This window comes from Rissa tridactyla, chromosome 21, assembly GCF_028500815.1.
Source record: "Rissa tridactyla isolate bRisTri1 chromosome 21, bRisTri1.patW.cur.20221130, whole genome shotgun sequence".
Taxonomy (NCBI): domain Eukaryota; kingdom Metazoa; phylum Chordata; class Aves; order Charadriiformes; family Laridae; genus Rissa; species Rissa tridactyla.
The window spans coordinates 129,392-150,104 of NC_071486.1; the positions used below are offsets into that span (position 1 = coordinate 129,392).

Consider the following 20,713-nt stretch of genomic DNA (forward strand, 5'->3'; position numbering starts at 1 on the left):
TTTGAGGTTGAGGATAGCGGCACACCTGCTCCACTGGGGCTGGACCAGCATTCCCAGTGAAACAAGGAGAGGAAAAAGTGCCATTCTTGTGGGGGGTTTGAGGAAGAGCCGTGTTATTTCCCATGTACTTTACTGCATCTTTGACCTTGAGAATGCTTCGTTGCATCCTCTCCCGCCTCTGCTTTTGCCTCTCCATTTCAAAAGCCTCTTCCATTAACTGCTTCTTTCCCTGGAGAAGTTTGTCCCAGAAAGCCTGTGGACCTTGTGTGTCTGCAGTGGTTTCCCTGTGGCAGGTCCTGAGGTGAAAGTTCAAAGTTCAAGATGGGAAGTGGTTTAAGGCCCTGGCAAGAAAGCATAGGGAGGTGTTGAGCAAAGCTGAGCTCCTGAACGAGCTTCATCTGGTTAGTGTGTCCGTCTGGGGTACAGCCCCGAGGAGACAGGCAGATGGAGAGAGAGTGTCCTTGTGCTGTGATCTTGCCTCCATGTGGCTTTGGTGGCCATCACCTCTGGGTTCCTCCAGATGTCAATGGCCTGGTGAGGGGAAGCAGTGCTCAGGGTCACCTCCTAGCCTGGAGGACTGACCTCCTTGCTGGAGAAATCCTTCCCAATCAGCTTTCCATCTGCAGAGACCTTGTTAGCTCCCATGGTGCTGTTGTGTCCAGCCACATCCTTCCCTCCCCACCACTTGGCCCGTCTGAGCTCCTGGCTGCCTTCCCACGCATCTTTGACCTCGTGGGGCTCCGCTCTGGGGAATGTGTGGGCTGGGTTGGAAATGGGGACAATTTCCTGGCTGTTCTGAAGTCCTTCTGAGGGATGAACCTTGTCAGGCTTTCTACATGCTGGAGTGTCCCCTAACTCTGTTGGGGCTGGGGCGTAGTCCTGCCTTCCCTGGGCTGTAGGATTGGCCTTCAGCCAGCATCAGTGTGTCCCCTCACCCTGTGTGACACACCTTCCCTTTCCTCTCAGCCCCCCGTGTCTGCCCTCTAGGAGATCCTCTGCAGTCCAGCTATAGTTTCTCTTGCCTCAGTTTCTCCCACTCAGTTTGGGATGACTCGACACTGCCCCAAGGAGCTGGGTGACTTGTTAGCTGGGGTTGGGACATGTGAGGAATGAACACAGGGGAGGGGATGCCTGTGCTGCCTCTGTCCCAGGCCATCCTAGGAAGCATCTCTGCAGACCAAGAGTGCAACCCCAGGGGCACCTGGGGGTGACAGAGCAGTGGCCCTGCATGGGGTCTCACCAGCTGCTGTGGGCATTTCCTGTAGCCTTTCTCTCTCTTCATCACCTCTGACCCCTGGTGGTTTTGGCTCTCAAAATAGCCTCAGAGATGTCCGGTGGCTGCAGTGTAGGATGGGAGCAAGGCTTCCTCTGCTGTGTTTCAAAGCCATTCATGGTCATGTTCCCCACTTCAGCTGTGCCCAGTGGGATGCTGGCAGCCTCAGGGTGGGTGGCCATCTACCAGCTGGGGGGGCTTCAAGGCTCTCCAAGGGCTCTGTTACGTGTAGGGAAAGTAAAAACCTGTTGCCTGATGGCCTGGTGACCAAGGCCATTGGACCCCGTCAAGGGCTCTGCCCACTGGTCCACCCTGCAGGCATGGACATCAAACCAGGAGCTCTTGTGCCGCTGTGCAATGCAGGGAGGGTTTTGTGTAATGGCTCTCCTGCGCCAGCGTGGGCACGTGGCCACATCAGACGCTGGTTACCAGCCCTGCTGTCCCAGCAGTGGTACAGGATTTGGCCCCGTTGATCCTTGTCCTGTGACTCTGCTCCTGGGAGCAGGCTGTCAGCAGGGTTTAAACCTTTGGGGAGCCCGTTTGCACCTGGGACGGCCAGGGACGGATTAGCCTGATCCGCTCTGCTGGCCGGGAGCCTGCGGTCCTCAGGTGACCCTGCTGTCCGCACTGGGACATGGGTGCGAGAAGGTGACGCGTGGCATGGAGTGGTGGTGGCAGGGGCACAGATGGGCAGGGATGTCCCGTCCCTCCTCCCCAGGGTGAGAGAGGATGGCTGCAGGGTCAGGATATGAATGGGGACACCCTCTGTCAGCTCTAGACCCTCCAGGTGTTCCCTGCTTGTCCAGCACTCCCTGGTCCCCCTTGTCACCGGCAGAGGTGACCTCAGGGAGCTGTGCTGGGAGAGGGGCTCCGCTGGCTCACGTGGCCGTGGGGTCCCCGGGTGAGCAGGGAAGGCCAGGGGGATGCGTACCTCCTGGCTGTCTGCTCAGGCTCTGGGGACAGGGCTCTGAAAGTGTCCTGGTTCCTGCACAGCTGCTTGTTTGGGCTGGGGACAAGCCAGGGCTGGGCAGCTGGAACCAACCCAGAGTGCAGCTCAGAGCTTCGTGGGGCAGACAGGCACGTGTATGCACGCCTGCACCCACGGGTGCACACACGCACCGTTCCTTCTGGGCATCCCGTCACTAGCTGGGTACCCATGCATGCAGGCGAGAGATTGTCCATCCATCACCTATCTGCATGCACGTGCTTGTGCGTCCTCTCCTACGCATGCACACCGGCTCTCCTGCTCAGCCTTACCTAAGCACACACGTGTGGTGGTATGTGTGAGCACACGCACCCCCGCAGCTGTGCAGCCTGTCCTCCTGGCTCCCAGGATTGCAGCAGCGGGATGGCAGAGGGCGGATCCCGATGCTTCTGCTGCCCCAGGCTCTAGCAGCCTCCTGCTTACTACTACTCACCCTGCACCCGCATCCGCTCTGCTCAGCTCTACAACGAGGAGATCCTGGACCTGTTTGACAGTGCCCGCGACCCTGATGCGCGCCACCGCAAATCCAACATCAAAATCCATGAGGATGCCAGCGGGAGCATCTACACTACGGGAGTCACATCGCGCCTCATCAGCTCACAGGACGAGGTGGGTGCGGGATGGCACAGACGTGGAGAAGAGAGGGAGACATGGTGCCCACCATCCAGGGATGTGCTACATGGGGACAGCCAGGCGAGGGGGGCGATCTCACCTGGGATGGGACAGAGCAGCCCTGGGGTGATGCAGAGAGAGGTCGGTGTGCCTGCTGGGCTGCAGCAGGGTGCTATCCTCACTCCCTAGAAGGGTGCTTCAAGGTTTCATTCTTCCCTGCCCCGTGTCATTGTAGCTGATCCAGTGCCTAAAACAGGGGGCTCTTTCCCGCACCACCGCCAGCACCCAGATGAATGTGCAGAGCTCCCGGTCCCACGCCATCTTCACCATTCACCTGTGCCAGATGAGAGTGTGCACCCGCCCGGAGCTGGTGAGATGTGCTCCTGCCTCATGGCTCGGCTGTTCCTGGATCTCATACTCAGGCAATGGCAGGGGGTCCCTTGGAAAGGGGAGAGGGTTTGAAGTCTTGCAAGTCTGGAGAGCAGCAAGAGGGCTTTGTCTTTCTTTTTTCCAGTCATAGCGTCAGCTCCGTTTAGTGGGAGCTGAGGTCTGCCCTGGAGCAGCCCCATCCAAGGCAGGGATGGTCTGGCCCAAGGGATGGCCCAGAGCAAGCCGCTGCTGGGATCCTCTCCCCTGTCCTTGAGGGGTGGGATGTGGAGCGTGAATGCTCAGGCTGTTGCTGATGTCTGAGTGTGGCCAAGGGAGCTCCTGCCTGCTCCGGGTCCATGGTGATGACCCTCTCCATGTGTGCCTGGCCACAGGTGAATGATGGGGAGGTCACCAGCCTCCTGGACGGGACCCAACCCACCACCGAGTATGAAACCCTCACGGCCAAGTTTCACTTCGTAGACCTGGCTGGCTCGGAGAGGCTGAAGCGAACTGGTGCTACTGGCGAGAGAGCGAAGGAAGGCATCTCCATCAACTGTGGGCTGGTACGGCACTGGCGTGCAAGGGGAGGGGGGAGGCAGGGCCTGGCTGGGGGAGCCTGGGACACCTTTGGGTCCTGCTTGGAGCTGCTCTGGGCTGTTGGGGTTGCTGCTGTCTCTGCTGGGGTTTACGCTACCTGTCCCTGTAGGAAGCAATATACACAATCCAAAATGCCAGTGGTGAGGGCACAGCTCTGCTGCTGAGGGCAGGACTCTGGGAAGGGGCAGAGCTGGGCACAAGGGTGCAAGTCCCCAGAAGGTCGAGGTTTGCTAACTTGAGCTTGAAAAAAAAAAAACACTCCAGGGCTTGATGCTGCTCCTCAGTGCATGTGGGAGAGAGGCACAGTGGAGGGGAGGGTGCTGAGACTGGCAAGGGGAGCCCCATGCCCCCAGACCTGTGCCACAGCACACGCCCCAGCCTGACGTGCTGGCTGCATGGCAGCTGTGTTCTCAGCAGGGGCTGAACTTGGGGGTTGCCTTTCCTTTGTGTTCATAGCTGGCCCTGGGGAACGTCATTAGTGCTCTTGGAGACCAGAGCAAGAAAGTTGTGCACGTGCCCTACCGTGACTCCAAGCTCACCCGCCTGCTGCAGGATTCCCTCGGGGGCAACAGGTAAGGGGGGTCCCAGCCGGGGCTGAGCCCCGGGAGAGGACTGCAGAGGCTGTCCCCCTGCAAATAGGGCTGAGGAATCTATGGAGCCATGTAGGAGCTCTTTCAGGACTCAAAGGCCTCCTGGGTTGCCCGGTGGGGGGAGGATTCCTCCTGGCAGGTAGCGCGTGACTTTGCAGATGTACAGACCTTGGCTTCTCATGAGTCCCAGGTACAATTAGCCAGCTTTGGCAGAATTAGCTGGTGCAAAACAACTCCGGAGCCCTTGCAGATCTGGGACTTGGCAGGTGGTGTTGCCCAGCACAGGATGGATTTAATTCCCTGCCTGCTTTGGGGGTACTTCTCTGAAGAGCCCATTCTTCCCCAGCAATCTTGCTGTGTGGGGGCTGCCTGGTGGACGTTGGCTTTCCTCAGTGCTGCCTGATGGGGTCTTGCCAGTTTTCTGGCTCTGGGACAGACTGAACCCCGTTTATAACTTGGTTATAAAACACAGAAAGGCCTAGGATGGGTGTCTGGGGGCATGTGGCCTGTGCTGAGTCCCAGGTGTCCATGCGCCATATTGGTGCAGGGTGGGGGAAACTGTCTCTTCACCCTGACCTTCACTTCCCCAAGCCAAACCATCATGATCGCCTGCGTGAGCCCATCTGACCGGGACTTCATGGAGACCCTGAACACGCTCAAATATGCCAACCGGGCTCGCAACATCAAGAACAAGGTGGTGGTGAACCAGGACAAGACAAGTCAGCAGATCAGCGCCCTGCGGGCCGAGATCGCCCGCCTGCAGATGGAGCTGATGGAATACAAGGCAGTGAGTGGCCGAGCAAGCCTGCAGAGGTGGGATGGGTGCAGGAGCAGAAAGCTGCCTCCTCTAGTTTGAATTGGGGTGACTTTAGTGGGAAAGACCCTTCTGCCTACCATGTTTTGCCCCTGTTAATTGGGGTAATTGCTGGGAGAGGTCAGGAGACTTAAGAGACAGGTTCAGCTCCTGCCCCGCCACAGGACATTGGGCAAGTCTCTTGGGGATGCCGAGGCAGGGAGAAGCCTTGAAGCATCTCTCACCCTCTGCCTGTTGAGCTCAGGACGTCCTGGTCCTTAGGTTTGTCCCTGCCTCTGCTTTGGTGGCTGGGGCTGCCCCCAGGGATGCGGCAGTGGGCCCCCGTGTCCCAGCTCGCCCCGTGCTCAGGGACTCCCCTCCTGTCCCCACAGGGCAAGCGGGTCATTGGGGAGGATGGCTCAGAGGGTTACAGTGACCTTTTCCGCGAGAATGCCATGCTGCAGAAGGAGAACAGTGCCCTGCGCATGCGGGTGAAGGCCATGCAGGAGGCCATCGATGCTATCAACAGCAGGGTCACCCACCTCATGAGCCAGGAGGCCAATCTGATGCTGGCCAAGGCAGGTGAGGCTGGGCTAGTGTGTGGTGTGGCGGGTCAGCCCAGCCAGTGTAGCTGGGATGGGTGCTGCGGTATGGCTCACGTCTTGCCTTGATCCATCTGCTCCTCCAGGTGACGGTAATGAAGCCATTGGTGCCCTCATCCAGAACTACATCCGGGAGATTGAAGAGCTGAGGTGAGCCGAGCATGGGGGCTAGTGAGTCACCTGGGTTCCTGGCCTGGCAGGTGCCATGGTGGGGTCTGAGCACAGGTGTGGCTCACAGCTCCATGCCTCCAGCATCACTGGGGTGAGTCATCAGCCCTGATGGAGTAGCAGACAAGACCACTGGGGCTGTGGGAGTCCCAGCCTTGGTGCCAGGCAGTGCTTTGGCCAGTGTTGTCCTTTGTGCAGCTGTTGATGGAGGAGGAGATCCTGGCAGGAGTGCCTGGTGTCTTCCAGGGACTGCTGGCCCCCAAAAGCTGGGTCCATCCCAGTCTCTTGCACGGTCCTGGGACCCTGTCTTGCAGCATCCTGACCTTCTAACCCAACATGAATGGGAATGGCTTTGTGGTGACTCTGTCCCTGGCTCACGCCATCCTAAAACGAGGCAAGATCCCTTCCTCCAAGGGACAGTGGGATGTCCCCGCTTTGACCACATCCTGCCTCCACTCCCTAGGACGAAGCTCCTGGAGAGTGAGTCCATGAATGAGTCTCTGCGTCGTAGCCTCTCGCGCGTCTCTGCCCGGCCCCCCTACTCCATGGGCTCGTCCCCAGCACCCGGCTTGGCTGGCCTGTGCAGCCCTGCTGCTCTGGTGGAGACAGAGGCCTCCGACGTCCTCCAACGGGCCAAGCAGGACCTGGAGCGCCTGAAAAAGAAGGAGAGGAGGCAGCGAAGGAAGAGGTGAAGGCAGCTGCTGTGCGATGTTGGGGAGGGGGAGGCTGTGTGTCGGTCCCTGTCTGTACTTGCGGGCTCTGGTATCCTGCTTCTCCCTGCACCCATGCTAAAGCCAGAGCCCAAACGCCTGGGTTCCCCTCCCAGCACTGCCTTGCCCTTGGTCTCCTGGTCATCCACCACATGATCCTGGAGGCTGTGTTCTGCAAAGGGTCCCAAAGCAGGAGGTGATGGGGGCTCTGTCAGGACCCATCGCTGGGCTTCCCCGCACTGGGACTCACCAGCACCCCTCTGCTCTCCCTCAGCCCGGAGAAGGAAGCATTTAAGAAGCGGCAGAAACTGCAGCAGGACAACGGGGAGGAAACAGATGAGAACGAGGTGGAAGAGGTGAGCAGGCTTCGTGCTTGTACCGAGGGGGGCGTTTGGGTGTGGAGCATTGTCATCGCCCCATGTGGGAGAGGGTTCCAAGCCTAGCCTGGCCCTGCAGGCAGGCTGGAGGGTTTGTGGAGCCGAGGACTCCATGCTGGAGTAGGAGGAAGTTGGATGCTCCCCAGACAGCCCCACTGTGGAGCAAGGAGCCCACATCCCTTTGGGCTTGGTTTCAGCTGCTGTAGGTGAAGGGGGATGGGGCGATGCTCAGCAGTGTACACTGAGGGACCAGAAATGGTGCTGCAGCCCCCAGGCATCCCGCGTGGGAGGCTGAGGTCCGTTGTGGGTGCTGCAGCCCGTCGCTGTGGGTTCAGCTTAGGTTCGGATCAGGGAAGAACTGCAGAGGCTGAGGTTAGGCACTCGTCTCTTAGGAGGAGGAGGAACAGGATGAGAGCGGCTGTGAGGAAGAGGACGGACGCGAGGATGAAGATGAGGACTCGGGCAGTGAAGAGAGCCTGGTGGACTCAGACTCAGATGCAGAGGAGAAGGGTAAAGTGCGGGGCTGCACATGCAGCCCAGGGTATGGGGGTGTATTTGCTGGTGTCTCCTGGGCCGGGGAAGGGAGAGTCTGTTGGGACTCCCCCTGCCATGTCTCCTCCGGGGGGCTTGGAGAAGCACTAGGGTTGCTGCAGGGAGTCTCCAACGCTCTGGGGTGCAGCTGCTCCCCAGCAATGTGGGTTCCCATCAGCTCCCTCTGCCCTCTCCTTGTGCTGTGACCCAGTGGGGCCGTAGGAGTGATGCTTCCCCATCCCTCCCAGCCTGACTGTTCCCCACCGGCCTGCAGCCGTGAATTTCCAGGCCGACCTGGCGGATCTGACTTGTGAGATAGAGATCAAGCAGAAACTGATCGATGAGCTGGAGAACAGTCAGCGGCGCCTGCAGACCCTCAAGCACCAGTACGAGGAGAAGCTTATCCTGCTGCAGAACAAGATCCGGGACACACAGCTGGAGCGGGACCGGGTCCTACAGAACCTCAGTGAGAATCGCCTCACCCATGGGATCCCATCCCCGCAGCATCAGGCCCCAGTCCCCACTCCTGCCCACCTGACTCAGACCCAAAGCATCCACCCCCTGCATGCAATGCTGGCTCTGCTAGAGCTTTGCCGTCCCCCTGCCTGTGCTTGAGCCCTTGGGACTCCCAAGACCCTACTTGTCTCGTTGCGGGAGCAGGATTAGTCAGCTGAAGAGGTCCTAAGCCCACTGATGCTGAAGAGGTGGCTGGAAAGGGTGGCGAGGCAAAGCCTTGAACACTGCTTCATGGGATGTGGGAATACTTGGGGAAATTGAGGTGCTGTGGGGCACATGAAGACCCCAAAGACCTGATGGTGTAGCTGATCTCTTGCCTCAGCAGGGCAGGATCACCCAAGTACATGACTGTAGATCTAGGTCTGCAGCTCCTCTCGGCCCAGTGACCGTGCTGTAACCCGCTGTCCCCACCCTCCACTGAGCCCGAACCCGTCTCTTCCACTGGGTTCCCCAGTGGGTTCTTCCACTGGGTTCCCCAGCCTGTGATGGGGCCAGAGCAGAGGGCTGAGGGATGGGGAGGGAGCAGTGCCTGGTGCCTCCATGCAGGGTGTGTAGGTTCAGGAGGAGCCTGGGGTGCGTGGCCATCACAAGCTCTCTCCTCGCTCCCCCAGGCACCATGGAGTGCTACACGGAGGAGAAAGCCAACAAGATCAAAGCAGATTATGAGAAGCGGCTGAAGGAGATGAACCGGGACCTGCAGAAGCTCCAGGCAGCCCAGAAGGAGCATGCTCGCCTGCTCAAGAACCAGTCACGCTACGAGCGGGAGCTGAGGAAGCTGCAGGCGGAGGTGGCCGAGATGAAGAAGGCAAAGGTACCCAGACATGCCAGGGCAGGGAGGGCATCCCCTGGTCAAGTCTGGCTCCCTGCTCAGAAGCTATGTTTTCCACCCCTGGTAGCAAGTGCAAGGCATCCGTCTGGGACAGTCAGGTGCCTGCACCGCCATGCAGTACCTTCCTGTTCCAGGTTGCCCTGATGAAGCAGATGCGGGAGGAGCAGCAGCGGAGGCGTCTGGCAGAGACGAAGAGGAATCGGGAGATTGCACAGCTCAAGAAGGAGCAACGCCGTCAGGAAGTGAGAGCCCAGTCTGCTGCATTCTGCGGGGCATCCCCGTGCAGGGGGGGAATTGGGCTGGGTGGTGGTGGATGTTTGTCCTTCTCTGGCACTTTGAGGTGCTCGTAAAAACCAGTTGGTGAAGCCCAGGGCCCATGGCTACACCTATGGCTTTTGCCAAGGGCCACATGGCCCCAGCTGAATGGCTTTCAAGGGCTTCCCACAGCTCCCAGTGTGGTTGTGGGAGATGCTGTGAGCTCCTTGCCATGGTCAGGGGGCAACGTGGCATCAGGGCCAGCCTCAAGGCTGGAAACCTGCTCACTGTTAAAATCAGAAGTGAGACTGTTCTCGCAAAAGTAACTGCTCCAAGCTTTAGTGGTGGGAGCCCTGCAACTGCGACCATCACTGGGGTGCCTGGGCAGGACCCCAGGAGTCTCTCTTTCTCTCTCTTGTGCAGTTTCAGATACGGGCTCTGGAGTCTCAGAAGCGGCAGCAGGAAATAGTGCTGCGGAGGAAAACTCAGGAGGTGATGGGCAGGGGGGTGGGTTTGCCTCCATATAGCCCCCGGCCCCTTGGGGGTCCTGGCCCCAGGACTTGGCTCAGAGACGCCCTGTCCTCCAGTCAGTGCCAGCTCTGGAAGCGGGTTTACCAAAAGGGTGGGAGGATTTTTATGGCTCAGTAGCCAGGTGGGAGATGGTTGCAGGCAGTAGAGAATCACCGGTCTCTTGGGGCAGCTGAGCCTGGCAGCAGGGGATGGGCTATGAGGGAGAACGGAGAAACCCATGGGGCACGAATGGCCCTGGGGATTTGGGTCTCCAGAGCTGCCGCTCTTGATCCCGTGAGGACCTGGGGGTGACGGCAACAGGTTTGGGCTGTCTGACACCCTCTGCCTCTCCTCTGGGCAGGTCTCAGCACTGCGCCGTCTTGCCAAGCCCATGTCAGACCGGGTCGCGGGCAGGACAAGCCAAAAGCCGGCCATGCTGGACTCGGGCGCGGAGGTCTCAGCCAGCACCACCTCCTCCGAGCCCGAGTCCGGTGCTCGCTCTGTCTCCAGCATCGTGCGCCAGTGGAACAGGAAAATCAACAACTTCCTGGGAGACCCCTCATCCTCCGTGAACGGGGCTCGGCCCACCAGGTCAGGGCGGGGGCTATGTGGATGGGTGATGAGGCATCCCGGGACTCCCATGTCTGGCTGCTGATGGAGGTTGAACGCCAGCTTCTTACTGTGCATTTGGCCCATGTTAAACCACTGACCCAGTGACAGGCTGTGCAGGCAGCGTGTGACTGACTGCCACCTGGGCTTGAGCCCAGTGCTGACCTTCCACAAGCATTAAACACCACGGCACAAACCCTGCTAGGCTCATCCCTTGTCCCTCCCTTTGCTAAGGGGCAATGGAAAAGTTGGGCAATCCAGAAACGATGCAGATGCCTCCTCTGCTTCTGGCCAGCCAGAGGCCAAGCATCCTTTTGGGGCAAGCACAGCTTTCCAGGCCAGTCACTCATCTGCCTCTTCTCCCCTCTGGCTGTAGGAAGAAGTTCCCCAAGAAGGGGGCGAGCCAGACCTTCAGCAAAACTGCCCGCCTCAAGTGGCAGTCGCTGGAGCGGCGCATCTTCGACATTGTCATGCAGAGGATGACCATCGTCAACCTGGAGGCTGACATGGAGCGGCTCATCAAGGTGACAGTGGTGCTGGGGTCAGGGAGAGCTGGGCGGTAGGTGTGGGGCAGAGGGACAGCATGCTGACAGTGCCAATCCCTCTGCCTTTTCCCCCAGAAACGTGAGGAGCTGGCATTGCTGCAGGAAGCGTTGCTGGGCAAGAGGGCGAAACTGCAGGCAGAGAGCCCCAAGGAGCAGAAGGGGCTGCAGGAGCTGAACGAGGAGATTGAGGTGCTGGGGGCCAACATCGACTACATCAACGATAGCATTTCTGACTGCCAGGCCACCATCATGCAGATCGAGGAGACCAAGGTGGGTGGCTGGACTGGGCCCAACTGGCAAAGAGTAAGAGCATCCCTGGGAGGTGAGGGTGTCCTTGGGCATGGCCAGGCTGGGCGTCCCGGAGTCCTCCTGTGAGCCGTGCCACACGCTCCGTGGGGCCTCACCCACACAGTTGCTACTCATGAGGTGGTTAATGCATTAGGTGGTTAATGGTCCTGCACTTGGGTCACAACAGCCCCAGGCAGGGTTACAAGCTTGGGGCAGAGCGGCTGGAGAGCTGCCTGGCGGAAAAGCACCTGGGGGTGTTGGTCGACAACCGGCTGAATATGAGCCAGCAGTGTGCCCAGGTGGCCAAGAAGGCCAACAGCATCCTGGCCTGTGTCGGGAACGGCGTGGTGAGTAGGACTACGGAAGTGATGGTCCCCCCATACCCGGCACTGGTGAGGCCCCGCCTCGAGTGCTGTGTCCAGTTTTGGGCCCCTCACCACAAAACAGACACTGAGATGCTGGAGCGAGTCCAGAGAAGGGCAATGGAGCTGATGAAGGGGCTGGAGAATTAGTCTCATGAGGAGCAGCTGAGGGAGCTGGGGGTGTTCAGCCTGGAGAAAAGGACCCTGAGGGGAGACCTTCTGGCTCTGCAACTCCCTGAAAGGAGGGGGTAGCCAGGGGGGGTCAGTCTCTTCTCCCAAGGAACAGGCGATGGGACAAGAGGAAATGGCCTCAAGTTGCTCCAGCGGAGGTTTAGACTGTATATTAGGAAAAATTTTTATACTGAAAGGGTTATTAAGCATTGGAACAGGCTGCCCAGGGAAGTGGCTGAGGCACCATCCCTGGAGGTATTTAAAAGATGGGTAGACATAGCGCTTAGAGATATAGTTTAGTGATGGTTTTTGTCAGAGTTAGGTCGATGGTTGCACTAGATGATCTGAAAGGTCCCTTCCAACCTAGGCAATGCTATGATCCTATGAATTGTGGAGGGGAGTGCTGCCAGGTCCTTGTACGTCCATGGACCCGCGGCTGGTGCCCTGCACCACACTGTCACGGGATGTAGGAAAGAAGTTGCGGCCCCCCTCCTGCCCAGGGAGTTTTATGTGCTGGAAACATCCCGGGGAGGATTGCCTTTTTTTTGTAGCAGAAACTCCGCAGGTTTTGTGCCCAGTTTAGGCACTGGGCATGCCACAGAGGCTGTGCAGCTCCTGGCTCCCCTCTAGTGGCTGCAGCCTGAGCTGGAGGCTGTGTGCTGTCCCCGGCTGTCACTCCGATAGGCAGGGAAGAAGGGGCTGTTGCTAATTCACAATAGCCTTTCGACCGGTGGCCTGATCTGCTGTGGATTCCTGTGAATATCTGCAGATTAGTGTCTAATTAAGTGTTGTCAGCAGGATTCCTGTAGCAACACAGAAGCCCTTCAGGTGGCGTTGGCTGTCTGCATGGCTGGATCTCCTCCGTAGCCACTTGGGCAGACTGAGGAGAGCGAGTGTCGGGACTGGGCAGCGCTGGCAGGGCGCTGGAGGTGCTGTGCTGGCCACAGTGCCCCTTCTGCCAATCCCACACCCAGTGGCAAAGCTCCCCTGCTGCATCCAACACCTGTCCCTCCATGTTTCAGGAGGAGCTGGACTCCACGGACACCTCAGTGGTGATCAGCTCCTGCTCCCTGGCTGAAGCCCGTCTCCTGCTGGACAACTTCCTGAAGGCCTCCATTGACAAGGTGCGGGGCCAAGCCGGGATCTGGATGCGTGATGGGGTTTCCCGCAGACAGGGAGGGGAGCAGGGTGCCAGGGTGGGGACCTGCTGGCAAGGACCCGAGACACTCGCTTGAGGCCTGGCATGGCTGTCCTTCCCCAGGGGCTGCAGGTGGCACAGAAGGAGGCCCAGATCCGCTTGCTGGAGGGGCGCCTGCGTCAGACGGACGTGACCGGTTCCTCGCAGAACCATGCCATCCTGGACGCCCTGCGGGAGAAGGCCGAGTCACACCCTGAGCTGCAGGCCCTGATCCACAACGTCCAGCAAGGTGGGATGCAGGGCTGGCGCATCCTCGTGCCAGGCATGCTGCCTGTGGGGCGAGGTGCCCACCCATGCCAGCCCTCCAAGAAGCATTTGGAGGTTCCATGGCTGGGACCAGTGTGCCCAGGGCTCCCCCAAGGGTGATGCTGGGTGGGGACATGTGCTCCCGTCACCACACAACAGGGGCAAGGACTGTCCCCCCCCCCCTCCCCCAACTGCCTAGGCTGTCCCCTCCTCCACGTGGTTCAGATGGGGCTCAGCACGAAGGGGTCCCCTCTGAGCTGCTGATGTGCTGTCTCCTGCCTGGACAGAGAATGGCTACACCAGCACGGACGAGGAAGTCTCGGAGTTCAGCCTGGCTTCAGATGGGAGGTGAGCGCCCAGCCCAGCCCTGCCTGAGCTCTTGGTGGCTGGGGGGACCGGGGTGGGGTGGGATGTCTGGTGCCACCCATGGAACCTTGCAGGTGGACATGGATGAAAAAAGCCCTGCCTAAGCTTTCCTGTGGTGCCCAGCTCTTGGGGAGAAGAGCAGAGAACTCTCTTAGACATCAGCAGGGAGTGCAAACTAGGTCATCCCTTGGAGAAAGGGTGCCAGGGAGCAGGGGGTGACCCAAAGAGTTTGGTGGGCTGGTGGCACCCGGATCTCTGAAAGGGGTTTGGCACTGAAAATCCATCTTTGGTCCTTTCCCCTTACAGCATCTCCCAGTCTTTCACCATGAAGGGTTCAGCAAGCCAGGATGACTTCAAGTTCAAGGTTAGTTGGCCTTTCTGTGTGGCCCCGGCACAGGGAATGGGAGGAGGGGTAGAGGGCACATTCAGCGATGCTCCAGGTCTCTGCTCCATAGTCTGACCATTGTAGAGCCAGGCTTGGCATAAGGCAATATGGCTGGTCTTTGGGTGGGGTAAGATCTAGGTGAGGCGGAACCCAGGCCTCCTGGTCCTGTGGTCCTCTGAAGCACCAGAGACTTGGGAAACATCCACAACAGCAGCCTCCAGATTTGTGTGGGCACCAAGGAGGTTCCTGGTCAGCGCTGCATCCATCGTGGGCAAAGGTGGAGGAAAGCACCTGTTGACTTGCACGTTTGCTTAGAGTATTAGGAGAGCCAGCACTGTGATGGGCATCCCAGCATGATGCAGGGGGAACTCAAGCTCCTGTGGCCAGAGAGCATGAGCTGCTCCACCCCACAGCTCTCTGGCCACTCTTGCTGTCCTCCGCCTGTGCTGCCTGTGCCTGAGCCTTCTGCCCTGTTCTAGGGAGAGCCCAAGCTCTCAGGGCAGATGAAGGCGGTGTCAGCCGAGTGTCTAGGACACACACTGGACGTCTCCACCAAGAACATCACCAAGTCCTTGGCATCCCTCATGGAGATCAAAGAGGATGGGATCAGCTTCTCCATCCGAGATCCCTATTACAAGGAGAAGGTGTCACGCACCATCAGCCTGCCCACGCGAGGAAGCACCTTGTGAGCATGGGGTGATGGGTGTCTGCGCATTGGGAGGCTCGTGGGCCATGCAGGTGGGAAGCTATGCCCTGGCTGCGGAGTTGCAGAGTGGTGAGGACGAGACCAATTCTGCATCTGTGCAGGCTTATCTGCAGCAAGCAGTGGTAGGTTTCTCCAGTGGGCCTTGGAGAGTGTCCAGGAGTATGTTTGTATCCTCTGCAGATGGATATGGGTACTCCAGGAAAGAAGCGGGGTGTGCGAGGGTTCCTGGCTCGCTGCCCTGGGTTATCAGCCTTCTTGGAGGCTTCTTGGGTTGCCAAAAGCCTCTGCACTCATGGGATGACTTGAGGCATCCTCTGATCTTGTGATGGCGACTCCAGAGCAGCCCAGCTTTTCCTTTTTCTGCTGAGGAAGGACATGGGTATTGAGCATGGAGGGATCCCAGCAGGGGGAGCAGGCACCCACTGTGCTCTGTTTCTCTTGCTTTAGTCCCAGGCAATCTCGTGGCTCAGACACTTCACCTCTGACAAGGAGGAAATCCTATGACCGTGGGCAACCTGCCAGGTGAGCTTGTGAGCTGGAGAAATGGCCACCTGGGCAGGGAGAGGCTGGGTGGCCCAGACAAGTGGGGAGAGATGCCTGCTGGGCCCTGGTATATGCCAGGCAGCTGCTGGGTGAGCAATTTCCAAGTCATATGTCCCTCTAATCCTTCCTGGCTCAGGCCTCCAGATGTTGGCTTCACGCCTCCCTCATCCCCACCCACCCGTCCACGCAACGACCGCAATGTCTTCTCTCGTCTCACGAGCAACCAGAGTCAGGGGTCTGCCTTGGATAAGTAAGTCCTGGTGGGGCGGGAGGGTCTGAGGGAGAGGGACCCACACCGTAACAGCAGACGGCGCGTACCCGGTCCCATGGTGGGGTGTAGGATCACAGGACCTGGGTCGGCTTCAGCCAGCCTCCCACCACCATTTTCGTTCCCTGCTCCTCTCTGTGAGGGAGCAGATGCTCTGCAAGGGCCATGCTGGACCCTTGCCCTGTCCCGCCTGCTGTGTGTCACCTCTAAGCTGGCCGCTTGCAGGAGCTCACAGTCCTGGCCTCTGGCTAATCCCTACTTGGAGATATGGTTGTGCCAGACTTGAACCCCTTGAAAAAGCTATGGAGCAGGATGGGATGAGGTGGGATGGGTGCTCGCAGGAAGCTGAAGGACTGGCATCAACCCACAAATGCTGCTCCAGCCTCCCCCTGCAGCAGGTTGGGCAGCTGCCCTCGTCTTGGAGCATTGCTAGCGGCGCCGACGTTCCCTGATGGAGACCTGCTGTCTGATCCTCACATGCCCTCCTGCTCCTCTCCCCTGGTTCTCCGTGTGTGCTTCTCTTTCTCCCTCTCTCCCCTCCTCTTCTCTGTCCTACACTGGCTTGGATGCAATAACAATCCTCCATCTCTGACTCCTCTGCTGCCTCTTCTAGTCTGGGTTTTCTCTCCCATAATCCTGCTAATTTTCTGCCCCTAGGTCTGATGACAGCGATTCCTCTGTCTCGGAGGTGCTGAGGTATAGACAACTTTCTATTTATTATCCCTTCCTCCTCTCCTCCTCCTCCTTCTTTCTGTCTCATGAGTCTGCTCTCCCTTGTCCCTGCATGCTCCACCTGCACCTTGCTGCTCTCCCTCACCTCCCACCTTGTGTGTGCTGTCCCCTCCTGGCATGCCACCTCCCGTGTCTGACACTGTCCCCTCGGTTACAAGTTTGAACTGTTCCTAGTCTGATCAGCCCTTGGAAACTTGGCACTGGGTTCACCTGTGGGCACTGGCTGGTTTGGGGTAGCAGCATGTTCCCCTCCATCTCTGATGGGCTGTCATCAGCATGACACCACCGTGTCCCATCCTGTCCCCCAGCTCTCCAGCAGGACCGTGTGATGCTGGGGAAAGAAGAAGGCAGCCCTGGGCACTCCCAGTGTGTCCTTCTTGCAACCATCTTCCAGACAAATATCTCCAGGTGCTCCCCACACCTGGTTGTGCTTCCCTGGTGCTGGGCTGTGGGTGGGTAGATATCTTTCCCAAAGAAACCAAGTCGGATTGTGATGCAGAGCTCAGCCTTGGGGTTAAGGTGCTCCTCCTGTGCTTGTCCCACTGCACCCTCCTGGCTACAGAGATTTCCTGACATGAGGGCCACCTTTCCGCCATCCTTTAGGAACATTAGCTCTGCAGCACCCGGGTGTCACCATGCCCTGAGTTCCCACAGTCACTGGGGAGGTGGCAACAGATGTGTCTGCGCTGCATGACCTTGTGCAGTTTGCAGTCAGGCAGCAACAAAAGTCCATCAATAACATCTCATCCCAGGGAGCTGGGATTTCCATTTAGATTCAGTTTCACCTCAAGACTGGTAGAAACACTAGGGGTCAGGGGAGGGCTGTTTAATTTGAGATTTAAGTGCAGCTGCTAACGAGAAAGAAAGATCACATTCATGTGGTTTCCAAACCCAAATTAACGAGCCTGAATTTCATCCTCATGACTAATGCAAACCTTACATGGCCTCGGGCCTACCCTTCTCCAGCCCTGTGCCTCAGCTTTCCTGCCTATAAGAAGAGACTAGCACAGCCCAGGGCCCCACGGCTGAGTGGAGGCTCTGCTTTGGGACACCAGCTGGGAAGAGCTGTTGGTGGCCTTGCACACTAGGGTCTGGAAGGGAAGGGCCTGAGCACTGCTGAAGTGGAGGGGATTGGCAGATGCTGTGTCCAGAGGGACAGGCAGCAGGTGTCTCTTGAAGGAAGGCTTGCCAGACAGGTCCTCTCCTGCTCAGAGCCAGTGGTGGGTGCAGAACTTCCATAGCCATTGCAACAGGGACGCTGGGTGCAAATGCCAGTGCTGTCCTGTCACCCGTGTGGCCTTATGTAAAGGATTAGGGCCCTGTCTCCAAATCACAGAATGGTAGAATCATTTGAGTTGAAGGAGACCTTAAAGACCATCTAGTTCCAACCCCGCTGCCCTGGGCAGGGACACCTCCCACCAGCCCCGTCCAACCTGGCCTCGAACCCCTCCAGGGATGGGGCAGCCACAGCTTCTCTGGGCAACCTGGGCCAGGGGCTCACCACCCCCACAGTAAAGAATTTCTTCCCCATATCTCATCTAAATCTCCCTTCGTCCAGTTTAAAACCATCACTCCTTGTCCTGCTGCTCCCCTCCCTGATCCAGAGTCCCTCCTCAGCTTTCCTGGAGCCCCTTTAGGTACTGGAAGGGGCTCTAAGGTCTCCCTGGAGCCTTGTCTTCTCCAGGCTGAACACTGCCAGCTCTCTCAGCCTGTCCTCACAGCAGAGGGGCTCCAGCCTCCTCTGGCCCCACTCCAAGAGGTCCACATAAATGTCACCAGCCACAGGCTGACAGCTTCCAAGGAGCTGCGGTGCTGGTATCCTGAAACACTCATCCCAGCAGGGCTGCAGAAAGTGTAGTTTGTCACAAACTGACCTCAGGACCAATGAGCTGGGTCTCCTGGTTCTGGCCAGGCATGAGAGGTTCAGCAGGAGAGTAGAAGCCCCTGGGCAGCCCCCCTTTCCCAATCTGTGTTGCTGGGGCAGAGGCAGTAGGTAGGGGCTGCTCCTGGAGAGATTCCTGGGATTTCCATGAAGAGCTTTGCTCAGACATGCCGGGTTCAGATGGAGGGGCCCATCGCCCACCAGGCAGTGGAAGATGCTTGGGGTGAGGCAGCTCTTGCTCTCCCACGGCCCTGGGACTGTGTAGCGTGATGAGTTTCCACGCACACCCTCTACCATGCTGCTTCTTTCTTTCCCACGCAAGGGGCATCATTAACCCAGTGGGTGGCACCAAGAACGCCCGGACAGCCCCGCTGCAGTGCGTCTCCGTGGCAGAAGGACACACCAAGCCTGTGCTCTGCCTGGATGCCACCGATGAGCTGCTTTTCACTGGGTCCAAAGGTGTGTGGTCGACAGAGAAGACATGGGGGTTGCTGGCCCGCAGACGCAATGGGAGCAGGTTGGCACAGGAGAATACGTGAAGTGCCAGACACCATGGGGATGGTTCCTCCTTGGCCTCTCTCCTGTCCTCAACATTGAACCTTACCCTGCACTGCCCTGATGCTGGGGCTCTCTGGCTCCTTTTCTCTGGCCCTGTGGGTGTGGGGAGGCAATGCTCAGAAAGGGTATTGCCACCAGCCTGACACTCTTGAGCACATTCTTCCTCCCACAGACCGGAGCTGCAAAATGTGGAACCTGGTGACGGGCCAAGAAATTGCTTCCCTCAAGGGTCATCCAAACAATGTGGTTTCCATCAAGTACTGCAGCCACACAGGACTGGTGTTCACTGTGTCCACATCGTACATCAAAGTGTGGGACATCCGGGACTCGGCGCGGTGCATCCGCACTCTCACGTACGTGGCAGGTGGAGGCAGCTGTGGGGGACCCTGGGCATTCTGGATATCTCTGGCTTTGCAGAAGCCAGTCCCAGGATCTACTAGGGCTGTGGAGAGGGTCAAGTACCAGCTGCTTTAGTGCCAGTTTGCAGCGCTGCATCCTTAGGGAACAGGGAGCTTGGGGTGAGGGGACCCATGGGCACATCCTGGGGCGAAGGCTCAGGGTAGAGACCTTTGAAGAGGTTTACTACTTCTGGGGGTGGCCAAGAGAGGCAGCAGCTCTGTAGAGGAGGCACAGCCACTAACAACATTGCGGCTGAGTAAATCTCAGGCTCTCCATTGGGAAACTCAAATCTCTATGAGGAGTTTGAGACAGGCTGTAGCCGTGGTCTGCCAACCTGGAGCAGGGCTCAAATGTCAGGAGAGTATGGCAGGCTAGGGTTACCAGCTCGCTCCAGCACAGAGCTCCTTTCTCCATCCAGCCTCAGCTCATCTAGCTTGGCCTGATGGTGCTTCTCCCCTGGTGCAGAGGAAAAATACCTCTGCCTCCCTGTGCTGACTGCCAGCACTTCCCTGCAGGAAGCAAAGAGGAATGGGAGGAGAGAAGAGCAGCCCTCAAATGGAAACCTGGGCAGGCTCCTTCATGTCATGCACACACTGACATCCTTGGCTGCCTCTGCAAGCAGGGCACTGGCCTAGGGGACAGAAGTCTTGTTGATCCCATGGTGGCCAGAGAGATGGTGATACCTCTAGGGCCTTTCCTTGATGTGCCCACCTGGAGCCAACAGCCCCATGTGGTTCCACAGTGGGGCCTCAGTGGCTCTGATCTCTGCTCATCCCTTGACCTCTCTCCCACTTAGATCTTCTGGACAGGTCATCTCTGGGGATGCATGTGCTGGGACCACCACTCGCACTGTCACCAGCGTGCAGGGGGAGCACCAGATCAACCAGATTGCTCTCAACCCCACTGGCACCATGCTCTATACTGCAACTGGTAACTCCGTCCGCATCTGGGAGCTGAGCAGGTGAGGGGGTCGTGCTGGGGTGGGCAGGACAGCTTGTGGATGCTGAGTGGACACTGTCTGCCCAGGGGCACCTTAAATGACTCCCACCAGGGAAAGTGAAAGCCTCTTTGGCAATGGAAATTGCATGGAATAAAGACTTTCAGGACCATTTCCTATGGGACTCAAGGGGTGATAAGCGGGGTGATAAGCAGCAGTGGAGCTACTTCGGGTTGGGGGGTTTGTCTGTGAGCTGGGCAGAGCTTAGGAGAAGGGGAAAGACACATGAGATGAGCAGCAGTATCCCCCTGGTTTTCCCCTTGCCCACCTCCCCACCAGGCGGGCACTGGGCTGCTGACCCCATGCTGCAGCCTAGGCTCTGTAGCCAGATGCTGGCATGCCCCGAGGCTGCCTTCTTCCCCTGGCATCACTGGGAAGAGGGGTGTCCCTGCTCACAGTCCCCCAAACGGAACAACCCCTACTGGGAGGGCTTCAGGGCTGTGGGGGGCTCTGCCGGGGAGAGCCCCTTGGAGGAGCTTCGGCACCCGGGAAGGGGTTGTCTGACCTGTGTTATTGAACTCAGGTTGCAGCCCATCGGGAAGCTGAGTGGCCACATTGGGCCTGTGATGTGTCTCACAGTGAACCAGACAGCGAGCAACCATGACCTGGTGGTGACAGGCTCCAAAGATCACTACGTCAAGGTACTCTCCTTGGAGAGCAGAGCCCTGTGTCTCATAGGGAAGCCCAGATGTTGGCAACCCCTAAGGTCTCTTCTCTCCCCCAGAAATCTGAGCCCAGATT

The 20,713-nt window shown here is 58.5% G+C and overlaps 1 protein-coding gene across 2 annotated transcripts in view; it reads left to right on the plus strand.

The window, feature by feature from the left end:
* KIF21B (kinesin family member 21B) overlaps positions 1–20,713 on the plus strand; it is a 44,056-nt gene that overhangs the window by 15,727 nt on the left and 7,616 nt on the right. Inside the window, exons 4-32 of one of the 2 annotated variants that reach the window (XM_054181408.1) lie at positions 2,718–2,867; positions 3,106–3,240; positions 3,632–3,802; positions 4,293–4,408; positions 5,018–5,213; positions 5,612–5,801; positions 5,908–5,971; positions 6,453–6,677; positions 6,974–7,055; positions 7,469–7,586; positions 7,882–8,073; positions 8,735–8,934; positions 9,087–9,194; positions 9,631–9,699; positions 10,079–10,308; positions 10,703–10,850; positions 10,947–11,141; positions 12,715–12,816; positions 12,954–13,119; positions 13,424–13,484; positions 13,809–13,866; positions 14,367–14,572; positions 15,041–15,115; positions 15,273–15,386; positions 16,062–16,100; positions 18,341–18,477; positions 18,749–18,929; positions 19,772–19,936; positions 20,496–20,613. In XM_054181408.1, the coding sequence (XP_054037383.1) occupies positions 2,718–2,867; positions 3,106–3,240; positions 3,632–3,802; positions 4,293–4,408; positions 5,018–5,213; positions 5,612–5,801; positions 5,908–5,971; positions 6,453–6,677; positions 6,974–7,055; positions 7,469–7,586; positions 7,882–8,073; positions 8,735–8,934; positions 9,087–9,194; positions 9,631–9,699; positions 10,079–10,308; positions 10,703–10,850; positions 10,947–11,141; positions 12,715–12,816; positions 12,954–13,119; positions 13,424–13,484; positions 13,809–13,866; positions 14,367–14,572; positions 15,041–15,115; positions 15,273–15,386; positions 16,062–16,100; positions 18,341–18,477; positions 18,749–18,929; positions 19,772–19,936; positions 20,496–20,613 (4,011 nt within the window). The remainder of the gene's footprint in view (positions 1–2,717; positions 2,868–3,105; positions 3,241–3,631; positions 3,803–4,292; positions 4,409–5,017; positions 5,214–5,611; positions 5,802–5,907; positions 5,972–6,452; positions 6,678–6,973; positions 7,056–7,468; positions 7,587–7,881; positions 8,074–8,734; positions 8,935–9,086; positions 9,195–9,630; positions 9,700–10,078; positions 10,309–10,702; positions 10,851–10,946; positions 11,142–12,714; positions 12,817–12,953; positions 13,120–13,423; positions 13,485–13,808; positions 13,867–14,366; positions 14,573–15,040; positions 15,116–15,272; positions 15,387–16,061; positions 16,101–18,340; positions 18,478–18,748; positions 18,930–19,771; positions 19,937–20,495; positions 20,614–20,713) is intronic. The other variant, XM_054181409.1, reaches the window with a different exon arrangement.